The sequence below is a fragment of the Ochotona princeps genome, chromosome 8, assembly GCF_030435755.1.
Source record: "Ochotona princeps isolate mOchPri1 chromosome 8, mOchPri1.hap1, whole genome shotgun sequence".
NCBI classification, from domain to species: domain Eukaryota; kingdom Metazoa; phylum Chordata; class Mammalia; order Lagomorpha; family Ochotonidae; genus Ochotona; species Ochotona princeps.
Window position 1 is genome coordinate 17,329,864 of NC_080839.1, and position 24,322 is coordinate 17,354,185.

Consider the following 24,322-nt stretch of genomic DNA (forward strand, 5'->3'; position numbering starts at 1 on the left):
GAAAGGGACCAAAACAAGCACATTAACATCCAGAGAGCAGGAAAACAGGACAAAAATAAATTTAGAGTAGCTGTTTTCTTTTCCCCACACGTATGCAGCAGCTAATTTCTAGGTGTAATAGAATGAAAAAAATCCTAGTCAGTGGTAAGAGCTGGGGCTTGGCTGTCAGTCTGGCCCAAATGGTAGGGAGGAATTAGGAGTGCATCTTTAATTCTCTTAAGACTGCAGGTAAGATCAGTGGCAGCCAGCAGCTATGAAAACAGAAAAGAATGTGGCCACTTATTCTTGTATGTATCTTTTTACCAGAAGGTTCATTTGCATGCTTTCACACATTAGAATTTTTCTTTCTCAAAATTTCTGATGATACCACTTTGTAACATTGGCACCTCAAGCTCAAGTGCAGGCTCTAGCCCTGGCTGCTCTGCTTCCATTCCTGCTTCCTGCTACCACCCCAGGGAAGGCCACAGATGATACTCCAAGTACCTGGATTCCCGCCACTTATGTGGGAGAACAGGAGTTCCTGGCTCCTGACTTCAACCTGGCCTGGCCCAGCCCAGCCCAGTCCTGGCTGTTGTGGTCATTTGGGGAGAGAACCATAATATGGAAGATTTTTCTCCCAGACATTCTGCCTTTCAAACAATACATGTTTTCTTTTTAAGTTTTATTTTTTTACTTGGAGGGCAGAGTTATATAGAGAGAAAAGGACAGAGGTATTGTCCATCTGTGGGTTCACTCCCCAAGTGGCTGCAATGGCCAGAGATGGGCCAATCTGCAGCCAGGGCCTCTTCTGTGTTTCCCACGTGGGTACAGGGACTCAAGGATTTAAGCCACATTCTGAGGCTTTCCCAGGCCATAAGTAGGAAGCTGGATTAGAAGTCGAGCAGGTAGGACTTTAAACAGTGCCCTTATGGGATGCAGGCACCTCAGACAGAAATTTAATCCACTATGCCACAATGCTGCCCCATTCAAATACTAAATATTTCTTAAAAAGCCACAAAATGTTAGGAGGCCCATAGCCCCTACACCACCCCCACCCTTGCCCTTCTCACCTTAGCAACTGATCCTCCAGACCTGACTTGGTAACAGTGAAGTTGATGATGGTAACTTTAATGCATACCTGGAAGAGAAGCATATAGTACATAAAAAATGCCTAAGTGCAGATAATACGGCCTTTCATTCTTTCTTCCTTTCAATAACAGCCATTACTACTCAGATGAGATATTTCAGTTCTAATTGTGAATGTACCTATACCCATGCACACACGATGTCACCTTGTAAAATGCTAGTATTATTTTATCTACCAATATAAGTAACAGTGTTGTTTGACCCCAGTATTGAAAGCCTATATTATTTTAAGGGAAGGAGAGGCAGGAAAGGTTAAACGTAGTGTTGTAGGGGCTAGTGTAGCAGGCATAGCCCATGGGCACATTGAGTGTGGGAAACTGAGTAGGGCCCACATGGGAGGCAGAGAGAAGTCCCAGGTCTCTTCATGAGTGTTGTAACAACATTGGACTTGAAGCTCCAGTGCAGGCAATCCTCAGGTCCCTGCTGGGGTTGGGGAGCATGCGTGCTCACATGGCTGACCTCCAAGAGTTTAAGAGCACAAGTTAGGGGACAAGATATTCACGTGCAGTTCTTCCCCCGCAACCCCCCCACCGCCCCGCCTCCGCCAACGCACTCCAAATGCAAACATAGATGTTGGAACAAGGATTCTCTAATGTTGCCCTTTCCCGAGTTCTTCATTTGGGTAACACTCTGAAGGTGGCTGCACACTCAGTCTCATGGAAGCTCTGATCATTTGTCAACCGCAATGTGATAGGGGATGGGGAGGAGAGTGATCGCTGAGAGCAGTGGCGACCTGTGTCTGTGAGGACCCACTGAGGACCAGCAGGCAGAGTGTTGGAGAGGTGCACAGTGTCACGGGACAGGGCGTGGGCTTGGGGGCCATGTGGAGGAGGGGCTCCAATTCAGCCCCACAGCAAGCAGAAGGAAGGCTAGAGTCAGTAAGAGTAGAGGATGGAGGAGGAAAGGGAGGAAGAAGAGGGGGGGAGAGCTGTTTCCTATGTGGGACCCCCCAAATGCTGCAGACTCAACATATTCTGCATCCCCACTTTGGCTGATGAATCCAGAATGAAGTTCTTACCTCAGGCAGGTAGTGGGGGTTTGGCATTTTGGTTGTCATGTAGAACCTGAAGTTTTTGTCATAATCAATGTCTGAATCTCCAATACGAATAAGAACCCGTCCACCACTGATGAATGTTTGTTTCAAAAGAATGGGTTCCAGAGCTGGATCCAAGGTTTCTTTGAGCTGAAACATTAGAAGCACATACACAAACCCTAGTAATTAAAATGTATCAGGTTCTCAAATTCCTTAAGCCTCAAAACAGATATTTCTATGGGAGCTCATAGTTATTAATGTTCCCATACACCTTCCCAGCTGCATTAACAGGGAGCTAGATTGGAAGTAGCATAACCAGAACTCTCACCAGCACTCCGATCTTGGAAGCCAGCATCGCGGGTGGTAGCTTAACTTGCTGCACCCTGATGCAGGCTCTTCTTTATGCCTTTTGCATATGCTAGTGGCATTCCCTGGGATGTCCTCCTTGTTGAGTTATTCATGTGACTGAGCTCAACACAGGGCCATAGCTACCCTTGGACCCAAGCTAGGCTCCCATTGCTTCTCTGATCAGATAGCTCAGTATCCTGCGTTTTGCTGCAAAGCTCTTCTGAGCAGAATTCTCCTACTTCCTGTTTTCCCTCTTACTGTTTTCTATGTCCACAAATGGACCGTAAGCTACCGAAGACACCATATCAACATTGCTCACTATTTATTCTAAAATAATGTTTGCTGGGTGAGTGAGCAGCTTCAAAAACACACATTCTTGGAGCCTTGTCTGAAGACACGGAGCACCTAAATGCATTCCCCCTGCTCTTCTTTTTAAAGCCAAAGTTCACAGCAGTCATCATTAGATCTATTCTAGCCTTGCCACAAAGTAGAAGATGATGTTTATACCTGCTGGAGGGTTTTTACTGGCATCAGATCATTCATGTGGGATGTGGAATTTATAGACAGCAGTCCCCGGCAGCACATCTTTAACTAACCATTAAGGGCCACCAGAAGGTCTAAGAATTGGCAGTGTTCAAAAACAGAGGAACCCTTTCTCACCACTCAATGTAAAAACCGCGTTTATCCAACAGCTTCCTGCCTACATGAGGAAACCCTGTTAGAGGATGAAAGCAATTGCTTTGACTACCATAAAAATGTGGCGGAATGCTATCTTTAGCAAGATGTAAAGATTGGGAAGGATTTCCAGCAAAGACCTGGAAATTGTGAATGAACAGTGGAAAAGCAAAGTGCAAAACGAACCTCTTCCAGTAAGACAGGTAAACCAAGTCGGATGGAATTTTCCAGTGTCCGCAAGAAATTGCTATCTGTGAGCTTAATAATCTTTAACCCACTCTTGCTTTCCTTGTTCCTTATCCAACGGTTTGCCTGTGTGAGAAAGCAGAGCGCAGGGTATTTGCTTTAGCATATCATGAATGGTTTAAACGTGAAGGCCTCAGAATAAAGTTTAGAAATGTCATTTAATCTAAAACAAGCTCGAAATTTAAAAGCAAAGCAAAATACAAAAGCCCCACAAAATAAAAGCCCCCTCTTTCCTCCAAGTAAAGATACCACCTTTTGGGAATCTTCAGTTTGTTCAAATTTGGAAAAAATGAAGAGATTCATTTAGGGGAAAAATCCATATTTATGGCACTCAACTGGCCTCCCTTGCTTGTGGAATGGCTTTGGTTTTAAAGCCTACCTGAATCATCCTGACCCATGAGCTCAGAACCAGATAATGGGATTCTGCAAATCCTAGGAAGTGTTTCTCTAAACTCCACTTTATTACGACTTCATTCTGACTGCATAGAACTCTTAGGAACCAGGACTACATAAGGAATGAATTTCTGTAAATTTCTGCCCCCATAAAAAACAAAAAGCTAATGGTAAATCCCTTAAATACTAATCTAAACCAAGTAGGAAGAGAACAATTGCACTCTCCCCTTCTTACCTTCTGTACACATAAAATGGAGTTAGACGAGAAAACCTGTGAACTTTCCTGTAGCTCTGAATCTCTACATCTTATGAGTGCGTTGTAGTACACCTGCCTAAGTTTTTTTTTTTTTTAAAGATTTTATTATTATTGGAAAGCCAGATATACAGAGAGCAGGAGAGAGAGAGAGGAAGATCCTCCATCCGATGCTTCACTCCCCAAGCGAGCCGCAACGGGCCGGCACGCGCCAATCCGATGCCGGGAACCAGGAACCCCCTCTGGGTCCCCCACGCGGGCGCAGGGTCCCAAAGCCTTGGGCCCCACCAGGCCACAAGCAGGGAGCCGGATGGGAAGTGGAGCCGCCGGGACCAGAACCGGCGCCCACATGGGATCCCAGGGCTTCCAAGGCGAGGACTTTAGCCACCAGGCCACGGCGCCGGGCCCAAAGTTTTAATAGCTCACTGTTACACTGAGGTAATTCTCAAAACCTTAATTTCCAGCATTTGTGACACACCTGATCTTGAGGATCAATCATCAAAGGCCACCGTCTCCCTTGGGTCACCAAAATGCCATTTTCTGTTGAGATCAAGTCACGGGGCAGTCCGTCAGCGTTCCACTGCCGTATCTCATAGGGATCTCCGAGAATGTTAATGAGACTGAAGGAAGGATCGATCGGGATCTGCAGAGACTGACAGTACTGGATCCAACATTCTATAAGCTGTAGAAAGAGAAAACCTTACTTGTAGAGTCAGGAACACTTGGTCAGTGAGGCACACGTGAAATGTGGTGGGCAGGAGGCATAGCTAAGTCCCACTAGTCTACATGTGCATTCTAGCTTCAGGACACAGGGCATAAGAAGTGGCCTAAACATCAGGAGGCCTGAGAACTAAAATTATTCATTAAGTATGACTGTGGACATGGAACTGTTTCCTGTTTGGACCTTAGTTTTCTCAGGTGTCAAGCACTGGGGATGTCATAGTGATTTTTTTTAACCAGGACGTACTGCCCCTCTTTAGGGAACCTGGAGGTGGACAGAGAAGTATAAGGCTATTGTAATTACTGCGGGTGCTACCATCAATCAATAAATGTGAAAAACCAATGTCAGTCTTTATCTCCCTCAAGGAGTGATACATTAATGCACCACAGAGAGTACCTTCAGCCCTCGTGACAAACATGGTCCAGAGAACCACTAAGTTGCACAGAGCCTACATGAAATCTACATGTTTGTAACTCTAGGACAAGGACATAACATTTTTTTCAGAAGACCTTTCTTAAAAATGGCCAGAATTAAGCCTTCCCAAGAATTTAGGTTTCTGGAAAATGAAGGGAGGTGGAACATTTATTGTTTGGCAAATGAGAAGCTCTATTTCTTATAAAGATGTAAACTGACGAAACCACAGGTTCCTCCTCTCCCAGGGTCCTTCCCACTGTCCAGCCAGTATTAGCCATTTGGAACATTTCTTCCTAGTTCTCTACATGTGTCACTTGTGATCAGAAGGGAAGGGGACTTCCTGTCCCTTTTCCTTCTCCCAAGTCCTTGCACTGTGTCAATGGCAGCTGTCTCAGGCAGGAGGACAAGGAAGAATGTGTCAAGCAAATTCTTGGTTTTAACCACCACTAATAGAATGGAGGGGAGAAAGAGGGCTGGGAATGCTTAAATAAATTTTCACTGTGAAGAACTGAATTCTCAATTCCTCTGAATTCAGACAAATTGAAAGATCCTTTAAGTTTCAGCTAGTTTTCACCTATGTTCACAGAAAGCAGGTTTACTTACCATTTGCCTATACTGGGCTGTGAAGGCCCCATAATAGGCCACACATGCTGCTGCTATGAACACATTGCCAACAATATTTGAAATTTCCTCTTGGAATTTCTGTATGCTTTCTTCCCATCGAACCTGCTCATCTCCCAATGCAGCTGTCAGCTTCGCAGCACGCACTAGGCGTGCTTTTGTCAGGGACATATTTCTTGCTAGAAAATTTTTAAAACATCAAGTTATGGCATTAAATGTTTTTCTAAAATATTAGTTTATCCATATGACTGTTTAGAGGGGGAATTAGCATTCTTTAGCTAGCATACCAATTTGTTTGTATGAAATCTCACATAAATTTGACATTTCTTCCCTTTTCAGAAACAAGTCTAAGTTTGCCTCTTCCATGCAAAGAATAGTTTATTCTTTGTCTTAAGATTTACTTATTTATTTGAAAAGTAGAGCTACAGAGGGATAGATATGCAGAGATTTCTTGGATCTGCTTGGATCCCCAAATGGCTACAATAGCAGCAGCTGGGCTAGGTTGAAGATAGGAGCCTAGAACTCCAGCTGGATCTCCTGTATGGATGCAGAGGCTCAAGGACTTGAGCCATCTCTTACTGCTTTCCCAGGCATGTTAGTAGGGAACTGGATCAGAAGTGGAACAGGCAATACTCCACCCATAATCCATATGGGATACCAGTTTTGCTAAGCAGTAGCTTAATTTGTGCACAATACCAGCCTCAAGAATGTTTTTCATACTCCATTACTCTGGTTGAAGACAGTACTCTGTGCCCATGTGGTATTTATTTCTTAGAATTCACACATTGCTTTATTTTTTTTAATCCACGATGTTCTAGCATGGGATACTAGAAAGCTAATGGAGTATAATTCCAGTGGAAACATGTCTAACATACTAGACAAAAACTGAGTTTTGGAGCCAGCATTGTGGCATAGTAGACCAAGCAAACACCTGTGGTGCTGGCATCCCATATGGGTACCAGTTTGTGTTCTAGCTGCTTTACTTCAAGATTTCTTTATTTTATTGGAAAGTCAGATTTATAGAGAAGCAGAGACAGAGACAAAGATCTTCATTTTCTATTTCACTCCTCAAGTGGTCGCAATGGCCACAGTGAGCCAATTCCAAGCCAGGAACTTTTTTTGGGGTCTCTCACGTGGGTACAGGGTCTCAAGGATTTGGGTCATCCTCTATTGCTTTCCAGGCCACAAGCAGGGAGCTGGATGGGAAGTGAAGCAGCTGGGACACCAACCGGCACCATGTGGGATCCCAGTGTGTGCAAGGTAAGCACTTTAGCAGCTAAGTTACTGTGCAGAACCCAGCTGGCTCTATTACTTATCCAGTTTCCTGCCGTGGACTGGGACAGCAGCAGAGAATGGCTCAAGTCTTTGGGCCCCTGCATCCATGTGAGAGGATCCAGAAGAAGCTCCTGACTCCTGGCTTTGGATCAGTATGGTTCTGGCCATTGTGGCCATTTGGGGAGTGAGCCAGCAGATGGAAGATTTTTCAAAAAAGATTCATTAAGAAGAAGCTAAAATTTGATTGCCTCAAAACTTTTTCTACTTTTGAAAATTAGGTATGTCTACCGATTAATGTAAAAATTTAAACATCTATTTATTTGAAAAGCAGAGCCATAGGAAGAGTGGGAGAGTTGGTTCATTCCACAGATGGCTACAATGGCTGGGTTGGATCTTAAAGAAACCAGGAGCCAAGAGATTCAGTTGTTTTCCACCTGATGTAGCAGCCCAAGCACTTGGGCCATCTTCCACCGTTTTTCTTGGCACATTAGCAGAGATTTTACTCACTATGCCACAACGCCAGCCCCTCAGTGTAAATTTTTTGAGCTACTTACCCAAACTTTCTTTCTCATTTACACTTTTGTCATATTCATCCTGTAAGGCCCTTATTTGATCTTCTACTTGCTTAAGTAATGCTTGTTTTTCTCTCAGAGTAGCCATTGTAATATCAAGCTCAGCCTAATAAAATTCAAGCAAATACTTAAGGGAATGCCAAAAAGAAGGCTGAATTTATAACTTTTTTAAAAATCATGATTTAAGACCCCTTAAATCCATGTGGCGTTGTTATATGTGAAGTTAAAACAAATGAGTAAAGTAAGAGATAAAGCCCAACAAATTAAATCATAAAAATCAGATATATCAAGCATTTGATATAAATCAGCTGCCATGTGTGATAAATTTTAAATAAAACAGACTAAATATCTAAGAATGGAAACTAATACTTTCTATCAAGAATGTGTAAACTTTGGTTTGTAGGCCAACTCTAGCCTGTTGCCTATTTTTGGATAGTCAGTGAGCCCAGAATAATTGTTACATTTTTAAGTTACTGGAAAAATCAGTAATATTTTGTGACTCATAATAATTGCATGAAATAGAGCTTGCAATGTTCACAGGTAACACTGTGTATCCGTGCATATCCATTTGTGTGTTGGCATTGGCTGGTTCTGTGTTGCCACAGTAGAGCTGAGGACTTGTAACAGAGACTATACAATTTGCAAGGCTGACCATATTTACTATTTGGATAATTATGGAAGAAGTTTCCAGATCCTTACACTATAGCCATTTCCAACCCCCACCCCTTTTTGTTTGCTTTAGGTAATACGACCAACTGAACATTTAGACTGTTGTTTTCAGGAAAACTAGGGACCTCATATCTGATTATGGGTTAAGCTGGTTTTAAGATCTCACGTGATACCATCATGTACCCGAATATTTACCAGTAGAAACAGACTCTCAGATACTAGTGCTAGAAGTCACATTTAAAAAACCCACAAGGTTGTTTCCCCTTTTCCAGAACAATACTAAGGATTTCTTTTCCTTTAATTTTAGAATAAGCACAATTTTGGACGAACTTCTTAAAAAAAAAATCTTTGCTAGCTACTGTTGAAAGCAAGTTAAAATTTCCAGAGCTTTGCCACTATCTCTATTGTACAGGGTCACAGCAGCATTCTACAGAGAACCTGAAAGATATTCATGGCCTAAGTCTAGAAACAATCATACAGAGAGTACCTGGGCAGCACGGAGTTTTTGTCTCTTTGGTTCAACTTCCTTGACTATCCGAGAGTATAAATCCATTGCTCTTACCCACATGCACATGGATTTGCATGCTTTGGACACTTTCTCTACTTTTTCAGGCACAAAATCAGGATTATTAATGTACTTTTGAAGCTTTGCCAATATCTGAGGCTTGATGTTTTCTTTGTCATATTCTAAAAGTCTTCTTAGAAAGTTAGGATCACCAAGAAATTGCTTTGCTGTTGACCAGTCAGGCCTGGAAAAAAGATGTGGTAAGTTAATTACAGTGTAATTAAGTGATATAAAACAAAAGCAATGTATGTTGCGAACATTCCAATAGCATTCCAATAGATGGGTATTTTAAATCTTGGTACATTGATTCCAGTAATTGTTATATGCATCACAATGAATTTATAGGGAGAAGGGTTGATGAGTACAATACAGAGAGAATTCTAAAATCATACTTTTAGGAATGTATGGCATTATAGAAACAATTTTATTTTATCTTATTTTTTTTAAACTGTGATTCATTTAATTTTACCCTCACTGCAACCAGCTTCAAGGATTACATGACATAGAAACACAGCCAAACTATACACTCTTGTACCCAACTGCGAGTCATAGGACATGTGCAGTCTTAAGCACTGTAGGTGTAAGACTGGGATTCCTTTTGTGGCCTAGGTATGAAGCAGCTCTACCCACCAACACAGCCATCAAGCTTGGATGGACAAAGGACTGAACATCTGCTCTGGCCCTGATAAACACCAAAATGAGGTATTTCCTTGCCCACTGCCAGTCATGTATTTATTTGTTTTAAAGATTTGCTTGAAAGTCAGTTACAGAGAAGGAGTTAGAGAGAGAAAGATAAAAAGAGAGGGAGAGAAACAGAGAGCGAGAGAGAGAGGCAGGAAGGGGAGGAGGACAAGAGGGAGAGAGATGAGAATCTATCTGCTTTTCACTCCCAAAATGGCTGGGGTCGGGGCAGGCTGAAGTCAGGGCTACTTCCTCTTCCCATGTGGGTGCCAGCAGCTCAGACACTTGGGCCATCTTCTGCTTCTTTTCCCCAGGTTATTATCAGGGAGTTGGACCAGAAGTGGAACAGCTGGGAACTGATGCTCACAGGAGAGGCTGGCATCACAGTTGGTGACAACGCTCTGTGCCAAAATGCCAGCCCAATAATTTTAATTTTAATTTTATTTTTTAAAGATTTATTTTTATTGGAAAATCGGATATACAGAGAGGAAGTCTTCCGTCTGCTGATTCACACCCCAAGTGGCCGCAATGGCCAGTATTGTGCCGATCTGAAGCCAGGAGCCAGGAGCTTCTTCTGGTTCTCCCATGTAGGTTCAGGGTCCTAAGGTTTTGGGTCATCCTCGACTGCTTTCCCAGGCCACAAGCAGGGAGCTGGATGGGAAGTGGGACTGCCGGGACATGAACCTGTACCCATTTGGGATCTCAGCATGTGCAAGATGAGGACTTGAGCCACTAGGCTCCGTGTCAGGCCCTAACTATTTTTAAAGTGTCCTGAGCACTCTCATTTTATCTTCTTTTTTCTGGTTTTTGTCCCTTAAAAATTTTTGCCAAGATATCACAGACTCCCTCTAATTGAGCTTTATTTTTCTTGGTCAACTTTGACAGAATGAACTCTTGCCAGGTTGGTCTGTCAGTTAAGAAAATCTGGCTCAAAAATTTTCAGACCCTAGTGTGTAACGGTTTATCCTGCCACTTGCAACTCCAGCACGCTGTATCAGAGTGTTGGTTCCAGTTTAGCTACAGCTTCCTGCTAATGCACTTAGGAAGTCAGTGGCTACTTACATGGAAAACCCAGATGGAGTTCTGGCTTCAGTCAGTCCCAGCCCTTGCTGTTCTAGTCATTTGGGGCATGAATCAGCAGATGAAAGATCTCCTTTTTTTTTTTTTTTTTTTTCACTGTCTTCTCAGCGTTGCTCTTTCAAGTAAATAAATCTTAAAGTTCTTAGTTACCTCTGCCAGAGATATTTGTGGTTTGCAGAACCTCCAGACCCCTCTGCCCTACTAGGCTACCAGGATACCATCTTAAAAGCAGTAGGAAGGCCAGGTGGTGGGGCTCTGGAACCTCTGTTCAGTTTTACATAGAAAGGTTCACTGTAGTGCAAGTTTTTGCTGAAAAAGAGATTGGACTGCTAAAGAAAGCTTGAAGACCACTCATCTCCAGGATGAAATGTGAACTGCTAGCACAGCATATGAGAACTTTCTTCATTTATTTACTTTCCACCTGCTGAACTATCCCATTCCATCAGCATCCAAGTCCCTGAACCTCCCCCACAGTCCCACTCAATGATAAGCATCACCTCCTGAACAACCTGCCGGTAGCTCTCCTGGTGGACTGAGGCATTTTTCCTCAGCATTATGTAATTCTCACATTGTCTTGAAATCACCTTTCATGTCAGTTTCCCCACTAGACTGTATACATCTTGTAGGGAAAGACTTTATAGCTTCCACCCTCTAGTACAAAATAGATGTTGAGAAGAGTGTTTGCCAAATCGAGATGCTGAGTGACCAGATGCATCAATGAGATTTGGAGAATGAACATATAATTGAGACCAGTAAATAAATTCCATCAAGCATCCTGAAATGCATATTAAGAAAAAGCTATGCATGCATTAACATTTCTCTCCGCATCTTAAGAAACTGATTAATTTTCCACAAAGGCTTTTGTAGCACTCTCATGCATGAGTTACTTACTTAACATTCAAGAGAATGGAGATTGCCTCCATTACAGTCATGACTAAGTCTGGGGGCTTGGTAAAGACTCTGATTTCAGATATATCTGCCTTATCTAAGGAATCAAGAGCTTTGTTCGCAGCATCCAGGGCAGGTAGTGCTTCTTCAAGATCTCTTTGAGCATCGTCAGCTATTGCTTGGGTTTCTTCAGCTTTCACTTTTGCGGTTGCTTCATCTTCTTGCACAATGTGACGGACCTAATCATTGAAACATGGCTGTTTAGTGGTTTCATCTCATGTTAAGTGTATCTAATCTAAAAATCCAATTTGGAGTGCCAACAGGATATAAGTGAAAACTCCATGCCTGAAAACTTCCTGTGATGGATTGTAGTAAACATGCCACTATAACAACTATACTGTATAAAATTACCTTTAGTCTATGTGTATAAGGCATATATAAAGTTTCATGTTTAGAGTTGGGTTCCACCTCGAGGTACCTATATATCTTTGCAAATACTCCCCCCCCCCAAAAAAAAACCAACCAAAAAACCCAGTTCAAAACACCTTTGGTTCTAAGCACTATGGATGAGGAATACTGATCTGTGTTTGGATTTAAAGATTCAAAAGCAAAATCAACAATGAGTCACATTTGCCCTTTGGAGTAGGCCAATGATGAAAGGGAATTAGCTAGATTGCATTTTATGTTCTCTCTGCTTATCTTGTAACATGTAGATAGCTTTACGGAGACAAAATTATTGTTAACAGGCAGCTCCTTCCTAAAAGAGGATTAGCTGCTTTATATTTGTAGGTGTAACTACTATCTTTTCTTTCTCTCTCTCTCTCGTTCTTGGGGACAGAAGCAGGCTTCTTTAGTAGCAGGTGACTGTATGCCTCTTAAAACTGTTCCTGAAAAGCAAAATGGGAAGCCTGATCAGTAAGGTACAAGCTGAGTAGTTACCAACTAACTAGCTAACCTTTATTAGTTTTGGTCTATCTGAACTAATTTTAGGGCTCGCAAGCAACCCTGATGGTCGGTATAAGAGAGGCCTGGGAGCCAAGGCTGGAACTAGATAAAGGACCAGAGAAAGCTTCTCTCCTGAGTCCAGAAGGAAATTTACAATCCTTTTATCTGAGTGCCACCCGGGGCTCCTGGCTGTAGTTCCAGTGTCACCAGGCCCTATGAGAGGGTTTTGGGCTGCTATCATCCTGTATGAGAAATCTAATAGGAAATGACTGACCCATTGGCTTTTCAGAGAGAGAGAGACATAGATATAGACATAAAAAGTCTGGAACAGCCAGGGAAAAGGCCAACTAGCCTATAATCGCTCAGCCTGTGTTTACTGGTCAGGCTCCCTATTTGCTTCTCCTGGACTTTACTAGGTAGGAAGTAGAGTTAAATTCTTTCTCACTCACTGGGTTGGTGGGGATTTCCCTGCTCATCTGCCTAAAACTTTGCATTTTAACAACTGAAGAATAGAAAAGTTCTGTAAAACCATGCTTAATCACTATATAATGCAAAGTTTACATTGTGGCTTAATCTTCTCATCCAAAAAACTTTATCAATTTATGACTGTTAATGCTAAACAAGATGTAACTACATAGAAACTTTGATGTTAAGCTTGTACTCAGCTATTATATATATGATGGATGTTATTGTTGATCCTTCCAGTGTTTCTGTGCCACTCTGATTTAGGTTAAACTCAAAAACAGGTTAGTCTGGGAGAAAAAAAAGTTTATGGCAGCTGGTTGTGTCTATACTAAAATTGAGATGTCAAGGAAGTAGTTATAGGATGTGGTTAAGAACTTGCATTTTCTAACATATTGGTCACTCAATACCATGTTAATTAACTTCATTGCTTTTGTTAATTTCGATGTTTCTTCCTGTTGTTGAAGTTGTGTAGTGACATCTCATTGGAGGAGATAATATTCTGCCAACTCTACTTTCAGACCAAGGATGGTCTCCCAATGAAACTGTTGAATTTATCTGGACAATAAGATGCTGGACTCTCTGCATCTATTGCATGGTCCAAACCCGCAATGAAGGAATCATGACTGGAAATGATCTATACTGCTGTAATAATGTGGAGGAATTCAATATGGGGAGAGGGCTTGGGGAGGGGCTGGGGGAATCCCAGAGCCTATGAAACTGGGTCATAAAATGAAATACAATAAAATAAAAAGAAAATAAAAAACTCCTAAATTGCTAAGAAAAAGCATTATTAAACATCAGTTATTTTAATCATAGTCTAACAAAATGATCCAATCACACACCATTGAATACATGCAATGGATTGCTGACTGAAACCTTGTCACTCACATTGTGAAAATTATGCAACATACCTGATCCGCATTTTCTTGGTCGATTGCCAATTTTTCCATCAGGGCTTCAACATCCTGTGATTTTGCTAAAAGCACAGGTTCTAAAGCTGATAGATCTAATTTCATTTTATCTACCAGCAGGTTTGTCTCTAACAGCTTGGTGAGGCCATTCTTCACCCGATCTCGTGCCTAAATGATAATGGAAATCTCTTAAAATAAAGCATTATAACTTGTAAGTTTTCTAATATCTATTGCTTGTATATTCATATTTTATGTCCATAGAATTTGGTATATCTTTCAAATTGTGAAGCATTAAAAGTTAAAAATGTTCAGGTAATACGAGTTCCAGCAAATGGTCAAACATTCACCACAGTATGTGGATCCCCAGCCCCTGGCCACAGTATATATATGTATGTGTGTGTGTGTGTATGTGTATGTATGCACGAACATATGTGTGTGAGAGTATTAATTCCTCATGAATTAACAATTAATTCATTAATTCATTAATACTTCATGAAGGAGTGAGGGGTAAGTTCAGGTTCATATATGAATCCCTGGAGGCTACAGCTCTAGGACCTTAAACATTCAAGGTGGGGTGGTATAGCTGGTACAGGTGAGGGTTGAGGGGTACAGGATCCCAGAGGTCCAGCTTCAGCTCTGGCTGCTGGATATGAACCTTATTTTTTTTTTTGGCTGAATGGTACCTTATAGCCATTTTAAGGTCTATAGCAGCCGGTCCTGTATACAAACTAAAATTGAAATGTCAATGAGCAAATCATAGGTTGTGGTTAAGAACTTGTTTTTTGGGTTTTTTTTACATACTGGTTACGCAGAACCTTATTTTTCATTGGTGGGAAACTCTTGACTGAAACCAAAGGGGTGGTCTAAGGATTTGAGATACCTGAGAAGTACCTTTTTTTTTTTTTTTTTTTTTTTTTTTTTGCGACGAGTCAGGAAGCTTAGTTGAAATTGGCAGCTTTCAACAATACAAATTTTACAAGGCATGCATTGATCAGGTAAAACACCTTTGAATAACATTTAAAAAAATCTAAATGCTTCTATTTGCTACCACATTTTAGATATTGAAAATTTTAGGCCATGTTACTGCCTGATGAAGAAAATGGCAGCCACTGTTTTCAGAGCTCAGTTATAGCCCAAGACTCCATGAACAGTGACTTGTTTAGATTTCACAAGTCAGGAGGCTTACAGCTAGCTATATAGGTATTTTCTACATGTCCTTTCCTACTAAGGCTCAGAGAAATTACAGAATGTGCTTGAGGTCAGCACCTGTCACACATAGTTCATACAAGCTCCTTGCTCTTATTGGAAACCACTGACTCTTTATAAACTAGCAGAGTTCATCTTTATGGCTGAGCAAAACATTTTCTGTCACATTAAATCCACAGAGGTGATTAATTCTTTGCTTAATTTTGACACTTTTGCAATTCAAGTATCATTCAGCTGAGTCAAGGATAACTGTGTAAACAGCAGAAGGAAATTATGTCAAGGAAAGGGAAGGCTGGATCCTATGGCCAGTTGTCAAGGGACTGTGGCAGGATGATGGGGGCTTGGGAGACAAGAAGGAACACAGCTCATTCTCAAAAGTTTTAAATTTGATCCAAAAATACTAAAAAAGGCTTTGTGGATGACACTGAACTTACTGACACTAACTGCTTCCTTTTCTCGCTCAGCATAAACAAGTAGAGATTGATGAGCTCCAGGTAGGAAGTGGGTGTCATGTAGTACCGCCTGCGGAGCTCTGTGTAGAAGCGCTCTGCCATCTGGGAGACACTCAGGTGAACGTTGACACACATGAGGGAGAGCTTGTCTCTCAGATCTTCACTTCCGGTGTCGATATTGGAGAAAAACGTTTTTGACACAGAAAGGAGTGCTTCTCTGGGCCACTGTGGAAAGAAAGAACGTGGAAAACCTATTGGGTGTGTCACTTCAACAGGAGTGTAAGAATTAGAATTTCCCTGGCCTTCCTTGCCTGGGCGCTCCTTTCACCCAGTTAACTCCTGCTCACGTCTCTGGGGTTTAATAAACTGAATGAATTTGTTCATTAAAGTAGGGTTTAGGTCTATATTTGCTGACCAGTGTGACCTTCAGGATAGAATCAGGCACAGGGGAACTGTTCAATAAGCGAGTTTTTTGGTTTGTTTTAGGTTGAATGAATGCTGGGATGTTTTAAGAATTCTGAGTCCGATAACTTCTGTATTTCACAGCTGGAACTTAAGATTCATTACATAATCAGCATCCTACATGTACTTCAACTTCTTCGCTTTTTTTGACTTTTGGAGATCATCTGAAATTTAACCATGCACAATTCTCTATTACCCCGTGCCTGCAGCTGTGTGGCTGAGCAAGGCTTGGCAGAGTCCAGAATTCCTATAAATTCCCCAGTTTGTCAATTCTATACTCTTCTAAGTAACTGTTTCATATCCTGTTCTATCTCCAACTCATCAAAGGGAAGCCACTAACCTTGGCAAACCAGTCAATGGTGCAGCAGTTCACGAGAGAGGGAAACATTCGGCATCGAGCCCGGAAAGCCTCCCCAACTGGGCTCATGCAGAGGACGATGTGCAGCTTCTGACGGACCCGGCTGATGAAGTACTGAAACACCTAGTGGGAAAAGATTTTTCAAAATGAACCAACAGTGAGAGCAAGGGCGGGCTAATGCCTCAGACTGCCAGTCAAATTGGGATTTGTTTTCATACAGTAGATATAAGAGCCATCTTGTTCGATATCCTTCCCCATCTGCTTCTCTCTCACACATAGCCTGGAAAGATGAAAAAGGACCTTTCTTCAAGACTTCACTGCAGTCAGTGCTCTGACAGTGAGTGGATTCGAGGAGACTCCTCAATAAAGTAGATTGCTTTGGGCCAGAGGACAACTGGGAGAGAGGGACAGGGTTTAGGGCATCGCTCCTGCAAGCAGAGTGAGGCAGAAGTGGCCTGGTTCTGGAGCTCTTGTCTCCGGATGTCAGGTCCCTCCTGCCCCATGGCTTTGGAACTGGCAGGTGATGGGATGCTGACTGGTTTAGTGGTTTCCTAGTTCAGGCAGAAAGATTGTGGCTCAGGAAGTAGCTCCCGTGGCCATTCATTCATTTCTATGGAAGTATTCAGCTCAATGACTTCAGCCTGGAATCTCTCTGACACTCCCTGTGATCGTGTCTTTACAATAAAGCCATCTGGGTCTACTTTGGCTGAGGTCGACTTGCTGTCTGTAGTTATAATCCCTAACCTAGCAGTGGAGGAAATTCTCTCAGTGAGCCACAGAAAAGGTTTAAGAATCGCTAAAAAGAGTCCCAATATAACATTAACAGCAATTTGTAACATTATGGAATTGACATGGTTTTGCGTAACCAGTATGTTAAAAAAAAACAAAAAACAAGTTCTTAACCACAACCTATTAATTGACTGGGATGATATTCTACCAGCTCTAACTTTGGACCAGAAATGGTCTCCCCAAGAAACTATTCAACCCATCTGGACAATAAGTAGCTGGACTCTATGTTTGGTATATGTTTGCAAGGAAAGAATCTTGATTGAATTTGAACTGTAATACTGCATCAAGGTGGAGGAATCCACCAGGGGGGAGGGGAGGGGGAGGGGTGGGGGGGATTCCCAGAGCCTGTGAAACTGTCACATAATGCATAATAATTAATAAAAAAAATTAAAAAAAAAAGAATCGCTAAAAAGGTGAAGAAGGGAAAATATTGGAGTAGATAAATAATGTGTATGGAATCTGGTGTGGTGTTGGAGAAAGTGGGAGTGGCCAGCAGCCACACCTGCTCCCTAGACAATGGGCCTCTGTTTCACCTGTGCTTTACCTTGCTGATAAGCAAGATCAAAAGTACTGGACTCCTGCCTTCAGTTCTCCTGAGGCAGTACACTTGCAGGAATGGGAAATAATGGGAAGTTGAACATTATGAACAAGACTGTGACTTCCTGGCAAGGAAGGTTTTTGCTTTCCTATGGAACTTTCTAGACTGCTGCTTTAAACTGAGACAGTAGTGTAGGTTGGCTTACAGAGCAAACCCACGGTATGAGAAAATATCCTGTGCCTAGACCCTCAATGGGTTCTGTGTACTGTTACATAAAAAGCTAAGAGATTTTTGGGTTCAGACCCATGTTACTGTTCTGGCACATCTTACCTCATCTCTATTTCCCTCAGAAATTCCAGCTTCTTTGGCTTTTGGTCTGGTGGCTGCTAAAACATATTCCAGTTCATCCTTTTCGAATAAATTAGGCACCTCCCCTGAGTTTAGGATGTTATTTATATCTTCCAGGAACTCCTCCACTACAATCTGTACAAGAAAGCAGAGTAATTATGTATTTGTGCTATTTGACACATGTAAATAACAAAGCAAATATCTATTTCAGAATGTATGAGTTAATTTTAAGAACAAATACTAAAAAAAAAGAAGGAATCCTAAAATTTTAACATAGCAAGTATGCTTGTTAATTTTTCATTTTTCCTTTGGGTTTCTTTTCTTAAAAGGTATGCATATTTTACCTGGATGAAGTCATTTGTATTCTGTCCCTTCATCAATTTATCATCAGTATTGCTCTAAAATCCTGCAGAATATTCATTTCTGTAAGCGTAAATATGGGAGTATTGTACCAGGGAATGGATGATCCACATGTCATGGACATTTACAGTCTAGTTTCCATTGTAAGAATATCCTTAGGACTACAGCTATTCTTTCTGGGTATTTTGTTTTCCTGAAATGAATCTCCAGTGGTGAGATTTGCAATTAAAGTATATGAATAATTTTTGGATTTTGCAGATATCACTAGTTCTCTTTCAACGGAAGGATGATTTCATTAATCTTTAATCACTTATTTTAATCTTTTTTTCTGTTCATAGGAGGAGTGCAAATATTTTTGTCAAAAAAATTAAATTTGCATGACTTCGATTGTTAGGAAGGGCAGACATACTCCACATTTGCTATTCTCCATTAAAAAATCTGCTCAAACTTGCAAATCCATAATCAGCTATTTAGTTGCATTCTATGGATTTATGTTTATAGATTTTCTTGACTCCCTAATAAGAGAATTTGGTTTTCTTTATCTTTCTCTGAAAGTCTTAAAGTGCTGAACCACATTAATTTCCGTTTTGATTAAAGCATGGAGAAGCTGCTCAGCCTTTTGGCTAAGATCAGGTGTAAAGCACGGGAAAGAATATTTCTCATGTTTTTTAATGTTTTTTAAGGATAGTAAAAAATTTGTTTAAGCCTAGTATGTATTCAAATTTTTGGAACCTTTCAGTAGTAGAAAGTCTCTAATTATATTATTCACGTTATCTGAACATACTTGTCTCTACTTTCTATTTTCTAGTAAATGCACATTAATATCTAACACCTTGTTTCTCAATTTCACATTCATACTTATTTTAAATATATATGCTTACATACAAACATACTCAGTTTGGTTACTGTGATTATGTTTATTCTTAATCAGAATAGAACGTTTGTGTTCAGCTGGGGTTTTTAATGGAGTACAATAGCTTTCTGGTTATTTAACATGAAGTAAGACAATATGACTTGATCTTTAAAGGGTAGCAACTATAGCTTTTTAAATATGATTTGAGTTTTAGGAGCAATGCTAAAAATTCTTAGAAAAATTTTTAGAATAACTTAAAACTACACATAAACAAATCAAAGAAAACAAAAGTTACTTAGGGTCCCATGACCCAGATGCTATTTAACTCTAGATATGGCAGATCTGGCTTATCTACTTAAATGTACATTAAACCAAAGAGCCAATATGGTAGTTACTTTGTGCTCACATTGTGATTAACAGTACACTGTAAACATTTTTCAAATGAAGGTATGTTTCTATGATCAAAACCTTTGATTTTTTTTCACATGGATACCATTATATTTTATGATTATAAAAGAATTTACTTATATTACTCTCATTGGACACTGAGGCTCTTTCAAATTATTGAAAAATAGTGCTAAATAGATTTTCTCAAATATGCAACTTTGAATGCATAAACATGCAGGTTTTAGGTACATATTGCTAATGTCCTTCAGAAAGATTCTGCTAATATATAATCTCTGAGAGAAATGAGCAGCCTTTTTTTTTAAACCAGTGCTGCACACTATGATTTTTAAACTTTATTGATCTGCAAGAGCCAAAAGAAAAGAAAAAGAAACCCACTGGCATTTCTATTTATGAAAATGTTCTCAATTATTGGTGAGGCAGAACATTTCCTCCAGATATTTCAAGTTTGCCTCCGCTTTTATTAGAGTTTCCTCATTATTTCTTCCAATGGCGTGCTTATCTTTTCCTTTGATAATTGTGATGTATCTGCTGACAGGATCTGTCTCCCCTAAACTCATGTGGCTGTTCAAATCCTGATGTCTTGGTGCTAATAACCATCTGATTAAGGCGTTGAAGAGTGAAAACTTGCTCTAACTACAGTGTCCGAGCACAGCAGCTTCGTGGGAGGTCTCTAGATCCTTCAGGTGGCTCCTCAGAGTTATGAATTTAGTTCAAGTTCGATTAGTTCAGTTCTAGGGTTGTGCCTCCGCACGCCCAAAACCACCTCCATCAGATACCATGATGGGGTAGCCAGATCATGTCCCCTCATTTGTAGGCTGCAATGAACTTTTTTTTCCTTTCAAGGAATGTTAAGCATTTTAAAATAACAAAAAGTGGGCTAATACAGTAATTGATGTTTTTATAGTAGACTCAAACTCAGTGAATGTCACAACGTTAAAATATTTTTCCTGTTTAGTGTTTGTATTTATTCTTGCTTATAGTGTTTTAAAAATTCTAAGGAAGCTTAAAACATGTATGAAAGCACTTCAAATATATCATGGAAAACAATGTAAATTTTTCCTTCAGTACAAAGTTTTTTGAAACTCATGCAGATTTTCTTAAGAAACCTTAATTTATTTGAGCAGGAGACAGTGTGTGCACCCATGAGGGCACTTCCATCCTGCGATTCACTCCCCAGATGTCTGTAAGATCTGAGGCTTGGCCAGGATGAAGCTGTGACTTGGGAGTTTAATCCAGCTCTTCTACATGGATAGTAGGGATTCAAGAATTGAACTGTCACCTGCTGCTTCCCAGGGTACACATTAGCAGGAACCTGAATCCGGAGTGCAGCCAGGACTTGAACCCGAGCACTCTAGCATGGCATGTGGATTTCCAAAGTGTCTGCCATGCCAAATGCCTAATCTTAGAGGTATTCCATTGTATGCATTTTAGTGACCCACTTGAAGACATTTGTGTATCTCAATTACATAACTTGAAAAAAAAACCCAAAAACCTTAATTTCTACAAAAGTTTATTCTACCTAAAGTTAAAAATCAGTGTAATTATTCTACTTAAATATAATCAGTGTTAAAAATACTCTACCTGGGAATGAATTCAAGATCAGTTAAATTAGTTGCTGCAGATATGGATATAATTCTACTTTACTTTTAAAGTTACTATGTTCTTGGGGTTAAATTTTCTTTTCTTGAGTAAAGTATGTTTCCCTAACTGAGGTCACTTGCAGAGTTATTCCTTATATGTACTTCCACAGGACTTTATGACCTTCTTTCTTTATTGTTTTCTTCAAAGAAAAATTGCAATCTCACTTCTTTAGCCTTTGATCATATGTAATTACTTAGAATTAAAGAGTACCAATCCTTAGTAAAACAAAAATGTATTATAAAACTTTTTCAAGGTTGAAGAAACCTGTTATCAGAGGTAACGATCCCTGAACTGGAGCCAAGAAACTATTCAAAGCACACACCGCACTGTAATACCTGGATGTTTCCTATTGTTACACACAGACCAGTTACATGTGTACCTGGGTGTCCGTGAACAGGAAAACCATGTTCTTGTCTTCCACACCAGCCATTTTGTACAGCTTCCTCAGGTCCTCGTGGAAGCTTTCATAATTATACCCCCGGCTAAGTTCGATCTGCAAACATTTGTAGCCACATATGTGAGCAGCCAGCCTGGTAAGGGACTGCTTCCCTGTGCCTCCCACTCCCACGAGCAAGGCGTTCCCTCTTTCTTGGCGTATCATCCGGGCAATCCTGTAGGAAGCAAAGCAGAGGGAGGTTTATTTCAAGGTCACAGATGTGTCCTCTGCACAATGAATCAGCCTCAACATGGAGCCAAGCACAGCAGACCTCATCCTTGAGCAGGCTGCTCACTGCAAGAGCAGAGCAGGCTCCCTTGGGCACTCAAGGCTGGATCAACCATTTTTTGGGATGCTCCATCTTTCTCTACCCTACACAGGTTGCTGGCTCTCTGGCCCTAGTCCTACGAATTTAGAACAGTGTGAAATCTTTTCTACCAAAGTGTGAACAGTTTCGCTAGGGACTCTGATCAAGGCTGTAGCTCATACCAACTATTGTCAACAAAGGTCTCTGTAAGAATGAATGAGTAGAAAAATTCCTGGAGCTAGCAAAAGACCTGCATGCAACGCAGAAGGAGAGATCAATGAGAAAGACTTGAAATGTATTTTTAACAAGATACCAACTAAATTTTAGAAAAATTTCAATTCATGTTTATAAGAATAAAATCAAGTGTCTCAACCATGATACTAGAATGAGTCTTCAGGAAAAGAAAAAAATCCAAACTTAGGAAAAATTGGATAGAGGTGTGAAATCCAACTACTGAAAACCTCAAGAAAAATGAGTTTCACAAATGGCATATTGTAGAAAACTGAGTACGTAGAGGGCAAGCCACAGAACAGCTACAAACTTAGAGAAATGGAAAATCAAAGATAAGGAGTATAATTCCAGGAGAAACAAATGGGATCCTAGCATCCATAAACAGGAACTAGAAGAGGAGACACAAAAAGGGCTAGAAATGCTGCAAGAGTGACAATGTTAAAAGACATCACTGAGCTGAGCCTAGTTCCAGGAGGGATCATATGGCCTGCAGGGCCTAAAACATTTCTGTCAGCCCCTTTACAAAAGCAACTTGTCTGTTCCTTCCCTGGAATGTTCTATCAACCTCTTCCTAGAGCAGTGGTGATTCATGGGCACCATTTTCATTGTCTCTTTCACAATGGACATTTAGTGGGCAAAGACACATCGGCTCACCTGTTTGCTTATTTCTCTTTAGCTACTTATGTAAGATTTAGGGCTAGATGGATTCATGGCGATACTTCTGTGAAACAGTGGAATTAAAAAATAAATTTATTTGGGGGAAAAAGATGGAAATCCATGCATAGCTCATAAACATTTTTGAAGACTGATCATTTTTATGGATTTTACATTTTGATATAAACATCTTTTAATTTCACTTCCCCTGTATATTAGGAAGTAAACCTATGTATTAATATTCTTGTATTTTCCTTCAACAACACACAAGTATTATAATGCATAAATGGATCAATACTGGATATTGTAAATACATGCACTTTATATGTCATTCATTCATTTTTTGATGTATACTATTAAACAATGGTTGTTTCTGAGACTTATCTATTCTGTGTTCCAGAACAGAAGCTTATCTATAAATCCTTGGAAACATGTATAAATGGATAGAAAATTCTGCCCAGTTGTACTCCTCTAATGTAGATACTGAGGGGTGAAACTTCTAATTAGTAGGTTTTTTTTTTTTTTTCCAAATCAGAGTCATTCCACCATCCTGGGAGTATGGCAACAACTTTATGAAGGGTAGAAGCTTCCTGGTGCATCTGCCATTTATAAGCACAGGCTCAGAATTAAATGTTCTTTACCTGGCTTGGAAAGGTTTTTTGCCAACTTCCTCTGTGCCAAAACCCAAAGAATCTGAAAGATCATCAGCAAATGGAAGGCAGTAAGAGCTACAATACTAAATATTTAGTAGCTAATCCATAACTCGAAGCCCTTTCCATTGCTAATTAGCAGTATGTGTCTGAAAGCTCTTACTCAAGTAGAAATAAGGTTTGACTCCTTACTACTGATCCTTTCTAGAAAAAAAGAGGACACATCTACATCATTATTTACATGACAGTCCTTTGTGTATTTGAAAACCTACTCTGCCTCACTCTGTAAATGGTTTTTAATTTCCTCCCATAATATTTTAAACAAATCTCCAGTGGCCAGATCAAGCTGGCTTTGCTTGTCGTCTTGTCTGCTTTCCAGGAAGTTTCTCAGAACAGAGTACTGGCATTTTTTTTCCTTTCAGGCTTAGGAGCAGCCTGAGCTACAGGAATAAAAGTTGTTAGGGGACAGCATGTGAGTATGCTGCCAGAGGGACAGATGGGAAGCGAGCACAATCGTATAACCTAAAGACAAACGATTCTAACACTTGGGCTGTGAGAAAACAGCAGAAATACAGGGTAGCTGAAAGGCTGTATTTGCTTATGGTGTATGAGAAAAAAATTCTGGAGATTTAGTTGTCAGTCTTAAGGAATAACGTTAAAATGTGGTTGACATGGAACAAAACGTCATTAAAATCTTGCAGTGGTACTAGCCATGAAAAATTCTATTTTTAACTTTCTTTTCTACAAAA

The 24,322-nt window shown here is 40.5% G+C and overlaps 1 protein-coding gene across 1 annotated transcript in view; it reads right to left on the reverse strand.

Moving 5' to 3' along the window:
* The window catches only part of DNAH6 (dynein axonemal heavy chain 6), a 250,072-nt gene that overhangs the window by 61,259 nt on the left and 164,491 nt on the right, over window positions 1-24,322 (reverse strand). The window contains exons 46-58 of the mRNA XM_058667697.1: window positions 21,675-21,906; window positions 18,016-18,168; window positions 16,341-16,481; window positions 15,521-15,763; window positions 13,881-14,048; window positions 11,563-11,798; window positions 8,833-9,094; window positions 7,659-7,782; window positions 5,812-6,008; window positions 4,552-4,755; window positions 3,368-3,493; window positions 2,144-2,308; window positions 1,050-1,117 (exon numbers count right to left, since the gene is read on the reverse strand). Of these exons, the coding sequence (XP_058523680.1) occupies window positions 1,050-1,117; window positions 2,144-2,308; window positions 3,368-3,493; window positions 4,552-4,755; window positions 5,812-6,008; window positions 7,659-7,782; window positions 8,833-9,094; window positions 11,563-11,798; window positions 13,881-14,048; window positions 15,521-15,763; window positions 16,341-16,481; window positions 18,016-18,168; window positions 21,675-21,906 (2,319 nt within the window). The remainder of the gene's footprint in view (window positions 1-1,049; window positions 1,118-2,143; window positions 2,309-3,367; window positions 3,494-4,551; window positions 4,756-5,811; window positions 6,009-7,658; window positions 7,783-8,832; window positions 9,095-11,562; window positions 11,799-13,880; window positions 14,049-15,520; window positions 15,764-16,340; window positions 16,482-18,015; window positions 18,169-21,674; window positions 21,907-24,322) is intronic.